This window comes from Malaclemys terrapin, chromosome 1 (assembly GCF_027887155.1).
Source record: "Malaclemys terrapin pileata isolate rMalTer1 chromosome 1, rMalTer1.hap1, whole genome shotgun sequence".
Taxonomy (NCBI): Eukaryota; Metazoa; Chordata; order Testudines; family Emydidae; genus Malaclemys; species Malaclemys terrapin.
Genome location: NC_071505.1, coordinates 320956963 through 320973905, shown reverse-complemented (window position 1 = coordinate 320973905; position 16943 = coordinate 320956963). Strand labels below are relative to the sequence as shown.

General features: G+C 41.5%; 1 protein-coding gene across 3 annotated transcripts in view; it reads right to left on the bottom strand.

The window, feature by feature from the left end:
• TRPC6 (transient receptor potential cation channel subfamily C member 6) overlaps nt 1–16943 on the bottom strand; it is a 165633-nt gene that overhangs the window by 43666 nt on the left and 105024 nt on the right. For 2 of the 3 annotated variants that reach the window (XM_054015598.1, XM_054015597.1), the window contains exons 3-4: nt 6305–6490; nt 2380–2544 (exon numbers count right to left, since the gene is read on the bottom strand). In XM_054015598.1, coding sequence (XP_053871573.1) covers nt 2380–2544; nt 6305–6490 — 351 coding nt within the window. The remainder of the gene's footprint in view (nt 1–2379; nt 2545–6304; nt 6491–16943) is intronic. The other variant, XM_054015599.1, reaches the window with a different exon arrangement.

Genomic DNA, 16943 nt, shown 5'->3' with positions numbered 1-16943 from the left:
CTGGGATTTTCACCGGACATGCTGTGGTCATTTTCCCTCTCCCTTCAGCTGTTGTTGGACATCTTTAAACCAAGGTGACCCATGAGATAAAAGCCAGAAAAGATGCCTTAGAGGCCACTTCATAGATAGTTGAGGACAAAAGTGTTACAAAATTCCACCCATCCATTCATAGATCGGTGTGTCAGAAGAACAATATTCTGTTTCTCAGTCCCCTGGAACTGCTCTGGTACCTTTAGTTTTCAAGGGTAAATCCCCTGCTAGGAGAGGAAAACTCCAATTTGGGCTCCAAGGAGGTAATTTTTATTTTAATGATTAAAAACGAAGAGGCGTGTCCCTAAAATAAAAATGAAGCACAGCAACAACTATAACAGTTAGAAAGGGATGGGCCAACTTGCCCATTCACAGTAGAAAATGTAACACAATCGTTAAACAGCTATATCACAAGGAGGGGAGACAGTTGTAAAACAGAACAGAGGTTAAATTTTAAAGGGATGCTGTCAATTGAAACTGGACAAAAAAAGCTATGCAGAAACAGATTTTCTAAAACCAAACACCAATCAAAACGATTTTACAATCCAATAAAAAGAAGGGCTTTAAACAACAATAACAAAAACCAAACAATAAATACACACTTCCTTGCAATGTTTGAAACCCTGTAGCAATATGAATCTGAAGGCATGTTTAAAGACAAAAGTCTTATAAAAAACATCGAGACTATAAACAAAAATGGAACAGACTAAATTGAATTTTATTGTCCAGGCTGAGAGAAATGCAATTAAACAAACAAACAAACAAACAAGTTAAGGAAACTGGATATACTTTTAAAAATCTAAGTTGTTAATCATAATACATTTGTTTATTTACAATGCATAATTTTAAATTTACAATGTCCCCTTTACCTGTTATGACAGCAGGAGAACTAAAATACTCCAGGGTGGAAACCTTGAATCAGTGACCAGCTAAAATAGATATTCTAAACAAAAGCAAAATTCTAGGGGATGGGAGAGTTTGGGCATATCTATGTCGGAAATTGATTCTGCAACATGGATCATCCAAACTGACATTCAGCTCTAGAAGCCAAATCGAAGTAACAGTGTTTTGTTAATACACACAGAAAAGACCATGTGACTGCTTTGAAAAAATTCATGAGATGAAATGAGCCTTAACATTATCTTGACAAGCCCTCAGGTTGTAGCAGTCAGATGGTCATTTAAGCACAGCTTTCTCGGTAACAACAGAATTTATTGTGTCAGTGTTAAAAAGTGGTTTGAATTTTCTAAGGCCTTTCTTCAGCTCATCCCAGGGATCTTTTCATTTCAAGGCTGTGGAGAAGGCCCACACTGTACGATGAAATCCTGACCCCATTGACACCCATGGGGGTCAGGATTTCATCCATTGTGTATAGCTTTCTTATACAAACCTTAATTCCATTCAAAATACATCACGCTAAATTCAGTTCAGTTACACCAGTGTACCCAGAATAGTTTAATTCACTTCAATGGATTGACACCACACTACATTAATGGAACATATGAAGATCATTCATTTCAGACATATGCACATCTATGTTGGGCAGATATTTGGGCAATTTGTATTGGTGGTTTGTGGGCAGTAAATATAAACAAAGGTGACATTTTATCCTGTGTGAAATCGTAAGATGGTAGCTAGCTAAGTGGTTTTAATCCTGAATTTTATTTAAAGTTGGGCACTAATGACGGTAGTGTTAGCTTGATGTGAATTTAAGAGGATTATGTTATTCCGACATGTAGCTTGATTTGGTTCCTATCTTTATTTTATTTGAATGGCATGAAGGGCCCCCAGTATCTCTCAGAATCAGGGCCACATATTTTTCTATGAATAATAAACATATTCCCATTTGTAAATAGCTGGCAACCTGGATAACACAAGGGAGAAGGAAGAAAACCTGCTAATTGCAGTGCTTACTATCACTGTCTGAATACTTTGATGGGCAATTTCTCACTAAACGAGTATTTCATTTTTCTGTAATGTTCCGTCAAGCCCCATAAATGTATTAATTAGTTTTTGTAAAATAATCTAGCTATTATATATTTATTTAAAAGCATGGCAACAAAATGGAGAGTACTTTGATTCACTGTTTCGATATTACTGTTTCTACATGGCAATACTTCCTTCCCTCCCTGATCATTTTTTCATTTAGTATTCATTATATTCCACATGATGCATTTACTTTTTTTTATTGTGAATGTTTGAGTGTGTAATCCTGCAGCTATTCCATTACAATCTGGCATTAAATAACACACCACTGAAGCTTTGCTAAGTGCATCAGTAATTTATACATATGTTTCATCTTTGCCAAATTAGAAACTTGCATGCTTTTACAAGACTGTACAGACTAACCTTGCTGCATGGAGCAATCCAGTAAACCACTGACAGGAATGGCAGCCCTACTGCAACTGCAAGAACAACTAGAAACTTCACTGCCATGGTCTGCTGGCGTAAACCTGAGAGATTCTCATACCAGATTGAGAGAAGTTGTTGCTGGCAGTTTGGATGTGCTACAAACTATGACAAAAAAAAAAAAAAGGAACACAACAAAGGAACATTATTGTCAGAATACCACTAAATAAAATGTTAGCCATCTGAAATGGATGTAGAGTGTAGGAATAACATGTCAGCTAATATTCAGAACACTATCAGAGTGTACAGTAGTATAAAATAGCAATCTACTCTTTTTGATAAGCATAATCTACCTAGAATGTAGGCACACTGCTATTCATGGCAGGAATTTTGGCTAAACTGGTCCTAAAGTCACACTGGAGTCTGTGTGGCTAGTTAAAACTTAAAAAAAAACCAACTCATTCTTCAAACTAGGGGAAATTTCATTTCACCTGTTCACATTTCAACAGAATGCCTTTGCCTATGCCTTTAACTTCATCTCAAATGTATGTCAACACTGTTTTATATTATTTCATTGCGATATAATCATGTGAAAAGGAAAAAAAATAAGAAATGAGACACTGAATCGAATTGCTCTATTCACAGTTTAAATGCTATTTTATTGCAAAGTGAGAATACTGATGAGTTTAATGAATTTTAAAACAGCAATCTAAATCCTGGTTCCATTACAGTCTATGGGAATGTTGCCATTGACTTCAGTGGCATCAGGATCTGGCCTGGCATTGGGGTCACGATGGAGTCTTTCTACACCAAGAGGTTCCAATGTGAATAATTTTAGGAATGTGAGATCCCTGCATCCCTCAAAATAATTCAGGTTGAGAAAAAAAATCACGATTCTATGGGTAATCCTTTCGTGCCGGTGATTATTATACTGCAATTTTTCACAAAAGACTTTATGCCAAGAAAATGTATCATCAAAATACAATTAAAAGTGAATCATGCAGAATCAGAGCAACATAGGGCTGGAAGGGAACTTGAGAGGTCATCTAGTCCATCCCCACGGACTAAGGCTGGATCAAGTATACCAAGACCATCCCTAAACAATGTTTGTCTGTTCTTAAAAAGCTGTTTTTACAAACCTTCAATGACAGGGGTTCCACAACCTCCATTAGAAGCCTATTCCAGTACTTAACTGCCCTTATAGTTAGGAAGTTTTTCCTAATATCTAACCTAAATGGCCCTCACTGTAGATGAAGCCCATTATCTCTTGTCCTACCTTCAATGAACATGGAGAACAACTGATCACCAACCTCTTTATACCCAGTCTTTCTAACCATTCCTCATAGGTTATGGTTTCTCAACTTTTTAGCATTTTTGTTGCTCTCCTCTGCACCCACTCTAATTTGTCCGTATCTTTCTTAGTGTGGTGCCCCAAACCAGACACAGTACTCCATCTGACATCTCACCAGTGTTGAGTACAGAATAGGACAATTACCTCCTGTCTCACATACAACACTCCTGGAGGAGAGTATAAAATATATGTAAAGTCAGTGTACCTCTCCTAGGCAAGCAGAAGTCACAAGCATGTACTTACATGGACACACCTTTTTCCCCTGGATGTTCTAAACTGTAGTATGAGCATATGGATTACATAGTATAGCACAACATGAGTTTCCAAACACTATAGTCACTTATCTAACCTTAATTTTACAAATTGTATACGTGATATTTCAACATTCGTGTTTCAAATGGGTACAGATTCTCCCTCTAGCTCTAGAAAATCCAGGACCATGAAAGGCATTAAAGAAGTCATAAATTGAGCAGTCCACATTATAAATACTAATTATTAGTGGCTATCATTTACCATTATTTTAAAGATAATTACTATGGCATTTAGACAGTATTCAGTAACAAAGAATCAGCCTCAATCTGAGCATAATGCACAGGAACTAACTGGATCTATTCTATTCTATTCAGGCTTTTATACCATGCTCATCACCGAGATATCTGAGCACTTCCTCATAATGCATTAAGCAAGGTCTACACATCTGTCATGTGTTGCTTGTGCTTTCCCCAGATGGAAAAGTATGTGCAGTGGAGTCGGGGCAGGGTGTATCTTTCTCTTTTTTAAAATATAAATATATCTGTTCCAAGTTCATTGTACTGGGAATAGCTACAAAGTCTGCTGACATTTATATTCCTGATGCTCTCATTTCTGACGCCCTAAAAGTTGTTGCCTTTGTGTCCTGTACTGTAGATGACAATATACAATTTTCAGTCATGAAACAAGGAATACACAAAATGTTCACATGAAAAATATCAGTTCTTTTATTGAAAACAAGGAACAGCAGTTACTGGTGCAGGCAGTCAGTAATTGTTCTTAATCATGCTATGGCAACCAGGTCATGTAGACCAATTCTGTAAAACTGGGAAGTGTAGAACACAGCCCTTTTTCCCATCCGAGCTCTGTGACATTGTAAAAGGTATACTGGAAATGGAGGTATAAATGGATGATGGGATTTACTTTGCCTGGTCTGTAATAAACTATCAGCCCAAACCTGTAATATTTACCTAAGAACTCAGAGTTTTACAATGGAAGTTTTCCAAATTAAAGGTGACAAAATCAGAACTGATGTCTGCTAAAGAAAAAAAATAGGGGTAAGTAGAGAGAGTAAGTGACTAATTATGAAATAAAACTCCTCCATGTTTAATATGTAGGAGAAATTGTTCAATAACAGTTCAAACTCCATCCATGCACACCATGAATACACCTAACTATTTTAGGATTTTCCAAAAGAAACAGATCAATTAGATCTGCAGAAAATGACTCTATTTCTGCCCAGGTAAACTGGATGGGTACAGTGGGTCCCTATTGGACTTCATAGAATTCCATCTCTTCTACCTTTCCTTGTTACTGGATGTTGGTGAGTTTTATGTGTTTTTCACTGTGCAGATGTAATTCTTTTTGTCATGGTGGGAAAGCTTTATCATAGGTCTTGCGGCTTGCTCTGAAAATGGTCAGATTCTGCATTAGTCTAATCTCCTTTGGAAGTTAATTCAACAGGTAAATCCCCTTGACTAAAAAAACTTTATCTCTGGTTCACACACACTTTGTCCTGGACATTATGAGCTTCACTGTCCAAGAGAAGCATAGTTATCCAAATGAGTAAAGGTGGAGAAGCAGCTACTAATGTAGTTGGGTCCTGACTTACTGAGTGCATTCAAGATCCAGACCAAGGGCTTAAATTGGCAACAGAAGTGAACTAAGAGCTGATGAAGGGGCCATAGCATGGAGATGATATATTCATTCCAGCTCAGGTCATTGAGGAGATTGGTGGCCATGGTTTTTACCAAGCTGGAGCCTATGCATGGCTTCCAGACTGATCATCAGATGATTGATGCTGATAAATTCTGGTATTTTGTAAGCTACCTAGTTTTGCATATGTCTTTCAAATTTCCTAGAGCAAATAAAAATTGGCCTTTCTCAGGAGGCAAATCCTCTGTGAATAGTTTGACATAAAGATGTATTTATTATTATAGGGCCAATATGTTACATGGTACATTTTAATTAACTGTATCCAATGATTTTGTTTTAGAAGATGGATTAATTATCTCTCATTGGTTAAATAAATAAATGCAAAACCTGCAAATAATGTACACAGCTAGTTCAGGTAACCATATATTACTATTACTGTTACCTCCTTGTGTGCTGCATACACCTTTTATCTCTGGTTTTTATTAAGACAATAAGTACTTTGGGGCAGGGACTCTCTTTTACTGTCTGCGTGCACAGCATTCAGTGCAATGGGACCTGGATCCTGACTGGCACCTCTGGGTGCTGCCATAATACAAATAATGAATGGTAATATGAGTTAATAGCACTGCCACTCATTTAAACAACTATTTTATTAATACCAGGGCTTACTTTTTTGACTTCATACTTAATGGCAAGTTTTAAGCGGCTAAGGCTGGGACGACCATGTTCTCCACTATTATGGCTCATCTCCACATCTCCATTCAAAATAGCTTCCACTTCTTCAGTATTTCTGCACAAATCGAGGAGTCCAACTACAAAATCCTTGCATTGCATAGACAATTTTTTGTAATCATTCTGGAGAGGGGGGGAAAAAAAAGAAAATTAATAGCTGTTTACACATAACCCATGAGAAACCATTTTACTCCTTCAAGTGCTATTCCTTTCTGAGTGACTATTCACCAACTAGCCACAGGAGAGGAATGAGAAGAAGAGAACTGGGCATGTCTATATTCCTTTTATTTGTAGTTCTCAAAGTTATTTATGAACATTATAAATTAAGACCAACAATAGTCCTCTGAAATAGATATTATTTCCCCCATTTTTGTGATGTGTAACCAAAATTATATAGAGCCAAATTCTCCCATTTAAATCAGTCAGTTTGCATTAGTTTAACCATAGAAAATTCAGCCCATCAATTCATGGATTATAAGGCCAGCAGGCAGGGGCCCTTATGACTACCTAGGCAGACTTCTTGCAGAACACAAATCATAGAATTTCACCAAGTGGTTAACTACTCTCACTGTAAAACAGCACCTCCTAATTTCTAGTCTGAAGTGGTCTTGCCTCAGTTTCAAGCCATTGCATTTTGGTATGCCTTTGTCTGCTAGATTAAGGAGCTCCCTACTATCAAAAATCTTCTCCCCATGGAGGTAATTACAAACTATGAGCAAATAACCTCTCAACCTTCTCTGGGAAAATCTAAATAGATTGTGTTTCCTTTGTCTCTCACTGTAAGGCAGTTTTCCAGACCTTGAATCATTGTTGTAGATGTTCTCTGAAGCTTTTTCAATTTTCAACATTCTTTTAAAAGTACAGCACCAGAACTTGAACAGTACAGTAATGGTTTCATTTATGCTATATGCAGTGGTGGTAACAGCTCCCTACTGCTACTCAATATCCCCCTGCATACACAGCCAAGGATATAATTTGCTTTCTTAGCCACCACATCAAACTGTGAGCTAACGTTCAGTTGGTTATCCACCTTGAGTACTGAGTCCTTCCCTCAGTCAGTGCTTTCCAAAATACAGCCATCCATCCCACATTCTTGAAGAATAGAAGTTAAGTTGCTCTAACAGTGAGCCAGTGGTAGGGTCAGGGTAGAATTTGGGAATACTGTTCCTGTTTTTGCAATTTCCAATTTCATATAACTTGAAGGTGTAGCCAAGGATAAAAGGTATCAGGTATCAGAATATAGAGGTGAAATATAAGTATTAATTAATGTTGTAACACAGGGCCTACAGGCCTCAGGCCTGTAAAATATTTAGCTTAGCCAAATTAAGCCTTAGGATTTAGAATAAATTAGCATAAGTAAATTAATAATAAACCTGCTGAGCTTGTCTGTTTGTGATATGCTGATGTTTTGAAAATAACTGCTATGATTCTACAATTCCACAGCTTATCTTCCACCCCGGCTCAGGGTTGTGCCTGAAGTCATAATTTATCTGTGACAGGGAGATGTTCTTGGCTCCTGTCTTCCTGCACAAATGGCTGACACACCTCCGGTTTGTAATCACCACTGTGTATGTTGTGTTCAATCCACCACTACTCTCTTACAATCCCGTGCAGCAGTTCTAGGTACAGTGTCATACACTCATCATCCCCTTTTGCCAGAGAGAAGAGATCTCTCCATGCAGAGATCTCCCTTTACCCTGATGCTGCTGACCCACCTCTCTCTCTCATTATCCTGCACTTTCTTCCTGTGCTCCTTTTCTACTCTTGCTGTTAATTGGCTAATTAGTTCCTTTGCTCTCCCCAGCCTAGGTTGATCTAGTAATTAACCACTCCGTCCCTCAATCAGGCCCTCTCCAGGGGAACTAACTGGATTTACAGTGACCAGAGTGCTGGTTCAGCTGCTGATTCTCAGCACTCTGTCACACACCTGCCCCTTTTGTCTGGTGGAGAAGTTTCTTATTCCACAGGTTCTCATCCTTTATTAGAGGTGCTGCTCTCCTTGAGTCCTTCTTTGCCCCCAGGGTGGTTCTCCAGGATCCCTTTATGGGGTCCACCCATTCTCCATCCACAAAAATTAGATTTGTGGGCCAGGATCACCCCCCTAATCCTGTCTCACCCCACAGGTATTCACACCAGGAGCAATCTGGTGGGATATTTGCCCCACTCTCACCCCCTTTCCTTTGTGACAGGGCCCATTGGCAATACTCGCCCTCCTGATCACCCAGAGCCTCAGGTTCTCCCAGGCCTCTGACCTATTCCTGGGGTCTCCACTCTCATCATTCTGGTGATGGGGTTCCAATAACTGTCCAATCCCTGTCAACGAGTATGAATTCTCCTTATCCCAGAAGGCTAATTCTGTGTTTTATTCCTTCTCCCCCGTCACACTATCCCGATGTGCTCTGATGAAGTTAAAGTTTAAACTGAGCACTCAGGCACTTTCCAGTTCAGCCTACCCAGGTAGAGGCCTTGTGCTTTTGAGATGTTTACTCAGAACCTCCATCCATCAATTTGGGTGTCTTTAATGATTTTTCTAATCACATTTAAGTCATAAAAGGATTAAATAAACAAGGTACTATCTCCAGCTAAAACAACACTCCTTGACTTTTTACTGTGTTAAAAATACCCACAGAAAGTTAAATGTATTACCATGACTTGTTCCCACGCCCCCATTATAAGTATTCCTGCTGCTCCCACTTTCAACTTTTCTCTATTCATTTCATCCCCTTTGAATCTTTCCTACTCCAGTAGCTGCCATCTGGAAGCACCCTAGAAGGCAGGTGACTAATTTTCTCTGTGGTAAATTCAGGGCTCTCTGTATTCCCATGATAATCTCTGAGAACATGCCCCAACGTGCTTGTTCTTCACTAGCCCATGGGCCCAGTGCTTCGTATTCCTTTGCAACACCATAGCATCAGTTTGTTACTTGGATAGATTAGCCAAATGACGGTATTCACATTTCACATTTAATTTCAATCAGATATTTGTTCAAAAATAAAAGAGCCACACACATTTTTTAATAATGTCATCTAAGTCTAGGCAGCTTGACTCTGTCATAAAGTGGCAATGAAAATTAATGTGGTTTCTCTACCAAGAAGATGCCAGAAGCCAAGCACAAAATTTTACAATTTCATGACAAGTTGTATACCAATATGGATGTGGAAAGCAGATGCACCCATTTTATATCTCTCAAGAAGGAAATATAGAGATATTAATTAAAACCCTAAATTGGTAGCACACCAAATAGAATTTGTTTTGAGACTAATGTCTCTTTTTAAATTTGTTTGTTCTACTAGGATTATGGTTGAAATTGATGTTGTGGTTTCCCTTTGCCTGGAAGTGTCAGGAAAGATGGCTATCCGTGTTCATCCTTCAACTCTAAGATGAACTTTTCAATATTGGAGTGCAACTGCTTATGCTGTAATAGCTAAGATTATATCTGTATACCCTTTTATAACTAGACCCTGTAAATTGATCTAGGGTTATTCAAGGACTCAGCCAAGTAACAAACCTCTCTAAAAATGTGGACAAAAAAGAACTTGATCTTGTTGAGTAATTGGATTGATATATGCACATAGATATATTTTCTGGTTTGATATATACATTTATGCCTATGGGTAGCCTCTTTGCCTTCTATTGGAATATCAGGTGTGTAAAATTCAACACGTGTGACTGCGCAATTGCAAGCCTTGCAAAGGAAAGAGTTCTTCACTCCGGAGATGGACTGCCAGAACGGTTTCCTGATCAGTTCATTTGGACCCCCCATTCATGTCTTACCCATTTGTATTACCCATTATTACAGTAATGCCCTGACTAACCAAGATTGGGGCCCCATTGTGCTAGGCATAGTACAGAGACAGAGTAGCAGACATTCCCTGTCCTGAAGAATGTTTTTGTACTTTTAAACCTGCTTTCTTTTCACCAGCTGAAGGTTGTGTTTGGGCATTTTTCTGTTCAGCTTTTTATAACATTCCATATTTATCCATCAACACTGAAAAATGGGGTGATGCTTTTTACTCAATGAATGATCATTTCAGTGAGTAAATAATGTCTAAGCTGCAATTAAAAACCACAGCTGGCCTGCCAGCTGACTTGGGCTCGCAGGACTTGGGCTAAGAGGCTGTTTAATTGCAGTGTAAACATTCAGGCTCAGACTAGAGCCTGGGCTCTACACCCTGCGAGGTGAGAGGGTTCCAGAGCTCAGGCTGCAGCCCAAGCCCAAACATCTACACCACAATTAAACAGCCTCTTAGCCCAAGGGCCATGAGCCTGAGTCAGCTGGTATGGTTTTTAATTGCAGAGTAGACACATCCAATGTGGCTAGTGATATAGGCATACTTTGGGTGTGAAAGGGGGAGGACCATGTGTACTAAGTTGGTGCCACTTTGACTATGCAAACCCATCCATCCCCTCCCCTATGCTATGCACCAGCCATGGATGCTAATGAAACCTTAGGGTGGCTGCAGCAGCAGCACAGGTGTGCTGATGACCTATATCCTAGAAAGAAGGGTAGTGCTGCCCAGCTGCCATGGAAAGCCCCAGTGCACAGCAACTCAGTTACGGATGGCAAGTCTTGCCTATCAAATAATGGTTTGAAATAGCACAGCATTCTCCAGGATAAATACTCATGAATGGTCAAATATTTTTAGTCTATTATTTATATAGAGGTTGATATCTGTAAATCCGCTGCCCGTAGGTGTAAGGCTGTAGCACAAAGTGTTGGGAGTCAGAAAGAGGAGGGACGGTTTAGAGCAGTGATACTCAGATCTCAGTGATTCAGGAGCTAAATTTGTGACTCTTTTGGGTAATGTTGATTGCTGAGTGTGAATTCATTGTTTCATTTACTATTTTTTAATATATTATTATTTATTATTATTGTTGTTATTATTTTATTCTCACAGCAAAATGACTGACCAAGTATTCTACAATTGGTTAATAACAGAGTAAAAGCATCCTGATTGGTTAATAACTTAGATTGGTTAATAATTAAATTACACATTCTTTTAATATCATGTTCTGCAAACATAGATGCTGGAACTAGAGGTGTGTGGGGTGCTGCCCACCCCCGGCTTGAAGTGGTTTCCATCATACACAGGGTTTACAATTTGGTTCAGTGCTCCCAGCACCCCCCCTATACAAATTGTTCTAGCACTGTTGGCTGTAAAGAGCCACAGGAGACATGTTAAAGAGCCACTTGTGGCTCCCAAGCCTCAGTCTGAGTATCACTGGTTTAGTGCTTAGTACCCTGGCCTGGAACCTAAGAGACCTGGATTTGAGTCTGTTTCACCACAGACTTCCTGAATGACCTTAGGCAAGTCACTTAACCTACTGCTTAATTTGTGCCAGGGCTTGTCAGGGCTGAGCCCTGGCACTGCTAGGCTTGGCAGTTTATAGCCCCAGCATCTCTTGGCTTGCTGTGCCAGTTATGAAAGTAAAAATCTTGCTTGAGCCCCATAACCACTTTGCTTGCTGCATCAGTTATGAAAATAAAAAAATTGCTTGAGTCCCGGCACCTAATTGCTTGAGCCTCAGCATCTCTTTCATTACAAATTAAGCACTGACTTAACCTCTCTGTGCTACAGTTCCCCATCTGCAAAAGGGAGATAATAGTATTTCCCTACCTCTGAGGAATGGTGAGAAGATAAATGCATTAAAGATTGTGAGATGCTGAGTAACTACACTAGTGGAGGTCATATAAGAAGGAAAGATAGACAGAAATTCAGATTTAAGGTTGATGCTCTGTGCTTGTTTTCTTCGTGTAATAATGAGTAAGTTAGGGACGCATGAAAGACAAACTTCACACTTTATAGCAATTAGCTATTTGTGCCAAATAATAACACACCCACATTTGTTTAAAATATTCCACTCCTACCTCATCCAAGTATAAAACAGAATCCTACTCTGTCTTTTTTGGCTGAAGAGGACTTTGGTATTAAAGAGGAATCTTGTTCATTTCATAACACCACTGATTCACAGATATCCCTGACTGCAGGATATATTTATTTCGGCCAATGTTTGTCAGATATCATCCATAGCCCTATGAACATTGTGAAGGTAATAGCTTGGTGGTAGATCAAGCAATTTAGAAGAAAGGAAAGGTTGGCTCCAGCACAGTAAAGTTAAAAGATTTTATACAGCACCAAACCCTGGAATGTTACACATCTAGCCCAGGTACTGGAGAGCTGGTTTAAATGCTTCTCAGCAAATTTTGTAAAGTTCAGAACTACTCAAACTAAGCCTGAACTAGTTGCTCAGCTTGGAACACAGACTTTTCCATATTGACTCTATTGTCATCACTACATCTGTTCTGGGATCTTTACTCTGGAAGTAGCCCTTTGTAATATTTCTATTTATTCCAAACAAAATATCATCCCATCACAACCTTTAGGTGCATTTACAATAAGAACAATAAATATAACACAATGCACCAGCTTGCTAATGACAGGTTTCAGAGTAGCAGCCGTGTTAGTCTGTATCTGCAAAAAGAACAGGAGTACTTGTGGCACCTTAGAGACTAACAAATTTATTTGAGCATAAGCTTTCGTGGGCTACAGCCCACTTCTTCAGATGCATAGACTGGAACATGCTAATGTTAGATGACACAGCCCCAGAAGTATGAACCAAAGGAAAGAATTAATTCCACAATCTAGGGCCCTCTACTGGTTATACCACTCCTCAGCATGGACCAATCTAAGGTGTGTCAGTCTTGGTGTTCCCACTAATTTTAACTATTGGGATTAGACAAGAGAGAGACATAATGTCTAAGATATTCAAGATGCATTTAGCTTTCTAACTCAGAACCAAGACCTTGAATTTCACCTGGAAATGATCAGGATGCCAGAGGAATCTGTGTTGCACTGGTGTTATATACTCCCATTAAGAAGGCCCTTGAAGTATGTCTGTTTCTACCCTAGGAAAAGGTGTATTTTAAATGTGTGTTAAATCCTAGTGCAGGCAAGGCAGTTGTATTTTTAACACATCAGCTGGTTGATGTAGGCCCTAAGAGGGAGCCTAAGTTTTACCTCATCTAGCTAACACATATTAAAACTACAACTTGCCTTGTCTACACGAGGATTTTAACATGTGCTACCTAACATGTTAAAAACACACATTTTTCCTAGTCAAAACAAAGCCTAGATGGGCACTACACCAGTGGATAATTGCAGCAAGGTCCCCATTTGAAAGAAAAGGTCACAATCCTCTAGCCAATCTGCTATTGATAGAAAAGAATTATTCTGAATCACTGCATCTATCTGGGCAGCCACAAGCAGTTGACGCTCCAAAAGACCTGCTGGTTGTGAATCTGAGTAAGAAAAGATAACCACAAACTCAGGAATGGAGACAGTGGATGCTGCAGTCATTTCCTCTGGTTGCTTCCTCAGCCTCTGAACACTAACTCTATTTTTTTGGGAGGGAGTGGGATTGTGCCTCAGCCAGTTAGCTCGTATTCAAGTCCCTGTATTAGCTAGACACTGTGAAAGCCTATCTACCACATTGCTCAGGAATAAGACAGAGCTGAGCAGACTTATCTGTCTATTTTAGGCACTTATATGGCTCCCATCACCATAACACCTGAGCACCTCACCATCTTAATCTTCACACATCTCCTGTGAGGTAGAGAAGTGCTATTATCCTAATTTTACAGATGGGGAACTGAAGCACAGTGAGGCTAAGTGACTTGCCCATGGTCACACAAGAAGCCTGATCAGGGAATTGAACATGAGTTTCCCAAGTTCTAGGCTCATACTCTAACCACTAGCTCATACACTACCCATCCTTTATTGGTGGCATGGCAGTACAAACTGTCATACCCGCAGTGCTTCTAGCCAATTATGTAATGCGGCAAATGGGTAAATGAGATCCTTTGCGGATGATTAGCTTATGCAGCAAAGCAAGTAGATTAATTACTTTTATCATAATCTTAACCTGTGTAACTCCAAATGTTGTAAATAGGCATGAAGCTATGCAGCCAGTTGTAAATCCAACCACATTTGTCTTGATGTAGCAGTGAATTTAACAGGCTGAGATTATGATGAGTAAAGAAAGATTTTTCTATTCTGCTCTAAATTTACTGCCCTTTGATTTAATCACATATCTTTGTTCAAATCTTCAGCAGCTGCTTAAGAGGAGGCAAGTAAGCATGTGGAGTAAGTCCCCTGCTCTAAACAGCACAGACACACACTGTGGGCATGTCTATACTACAGAGTTAAGTTGACATAAGGTAGTTTACATCCACCTAACGTAAATGTACACGCCACAGTGTTTCTCCCGCCGCTGTAATTCCCCCGCTACGTCGACCTATTAAAGCCACCTTGATGAGAGGCATAAGGCTTCAGTCGATGTAGTTCGGGTGATGCAGTGTCTCTGTACACACTGCGTTACTTGCATCGCCTGATGGCTATCAGGGTGGTTGACAGCTGTAGCCCTGAAATTGACAAGAATGTCAATTTCACGGCTGGTAGGGTCCCTGTTTTGAAATTGGGGAAGGGAGGGTGGGAGGTGTTCCAGCTGTGAGCCCCAGCAGTGCTGATAGCTGGAGCCTTGCTGCCCGGCACTCAGAGCCTGGATTCTGGGCTCTCTGCAGAGCTCCCAGCTGCCACCCGAGCTCTCGCATCCCCACTCTGCATGGAGCGCCCTGCTGCGGGGAGCTGAAAGTCCAGGCAGAAGTTGGGTTCCAGCTGGGAGTTCTGTGGGCTCTCAGCCCCTGACATTGCCCCTCTTAAGATGGTGCAAATGCTCCTGGTGAGGACACACACCGCCAAAAGAACAGGGAGGGTGCAAGGATGTTTCACGCCCTAGGCGAAACTTCCACCTTGCGCTCCCCCCTCCCCGAGCCCTGTGGCAGCTCTCCGCCCCCCTCCCCGCGGCAGCTCCCCCCTCCACCCTGAGGCGCCCCGCCGCAGCAGCTCCCCCCTCCACCCTGAGGCATCCGCCGCAGCAGCTCCCCCCTGCCTGGGGAGCCGTACGGCAGCTCCCCACCCCTGCTCACCTCTGCTCCGCCTCCTCCCCGATCACGCCGTCACTGCTCCACTTCTCCAGCCTCCCAGGCTTGCGGTGCCAAACAGCTCCCCCCTTACTTGCTGCAGGCAGCCCTCCCTGCACCCGCCTGCCCCAGCTCCCTCCGCCTAAATGCCAACGACGACCGGGGCGACTGAAGATCCGGCCGCCGCGGTCGCTGCCGAAGGACCTGAAATGCCACCCCCCAAATGCTAGCACCCTAGGCGACCGCCTAGGTCACCTAATGGGTTGCACCCGCCCTGAGTGTGGACATGAAAAACCACAGTAATTACTGTGGTGGTTGTAAGTTGACCTAACTTAGGTTGACTTAATTGTGTAGTGTAGACATGGCCTGAATGAAATCCTGGCCCCACTGAATACAGTGGGGTTCACTGACTTCAGTGGGACCAGAATTAGATCTAGCGTGTGAAGTCGATACATACCCACTTCCCAGGCTTTGACCTTACTGACAACTCAAACAATAACAAAACATACAAACTCAAACAGCTATGCTATTCCTAAGGTTTCCCTGCAGAACCTCCCCTGTCCCAGCCTCTAGTTCCCTTTCGCCCACCATGACCAAACTCTCTTATATCCCGTCTGGAGCTCAGGAGAGTCATTTATCAGCATAAATTAAGAGTAATTAACATAACATAGATTTAACCCCTCCCCCACATACATTTGGAGTTTGATGGCTCCTGGAGCTCCAGACTGAGTCTCTAAGGGGGACCTACCAGAACAACTACAAATATAATGGCTATCAGAGCCCTCTGACCTCATATCGCAGCATGCTTGGAGTCAGGGATGGGGACAGAAGGAAGCAGAAACTGCTGCTGAAGCCCAGTGAGGGGACAGCTTGACTCAGACACACAGAGAGATAGTTTAGTTTCAGTTTTTGGTTTGGAAGTGGAGAGCCAGGCAGCTCAGCTCAGGGAGTCCCTGCTAAACTCTCACTACCCCCAAAGCTGATAGCTGTGAGATCTAGCTGCCTGGCCCAGGCCAATCCAGCACCATGGAGACCAGCCTCCAGCAGAGAGAGATCCAAGCCAGTGTCAGCTACAGAGAACCAGGAGTGACCGCACGAGTGACCGCAGGAGGGTTTCAGACCAGGGAACAGTGACCCTGGTGGGAATCAGGAGATGACCCTGGGTGAAGATAAAGTAAGGGGACTTTTTGTTTAAGCCAGCCAATACCACAGTGCTGCACTACACTGTCTGGATGCTCAGCCTCAGCTGACCATCTTCCTGACCCTGGAGCAGCTTATTTTCCCATCTGTGCAAGCTCAGTGGGCCAGTGCCTAGTCGGGGTAAAGCCAAGGCTGTGCCCATTCCCCTCCTTTACTTGCCCAGTCCCCACCCACCTGTGCAGTTCATTGCTATCACCATATTCCCCACACTATGAATTGCAATACTGGTAGCCCACATAGAGCAATAAACAAACTCCTGGGGATTGAAGACCTCAGTCCAAAGTTACCTCACTTTGCCCTGCCAGTGTGTGATGAAGGCCTGGTCCCAAAATGACCACTTCTACAGGTGAGAGGGTACCAGAATCTCCATGTTCCTTCAATACCTGGCAACTGCCA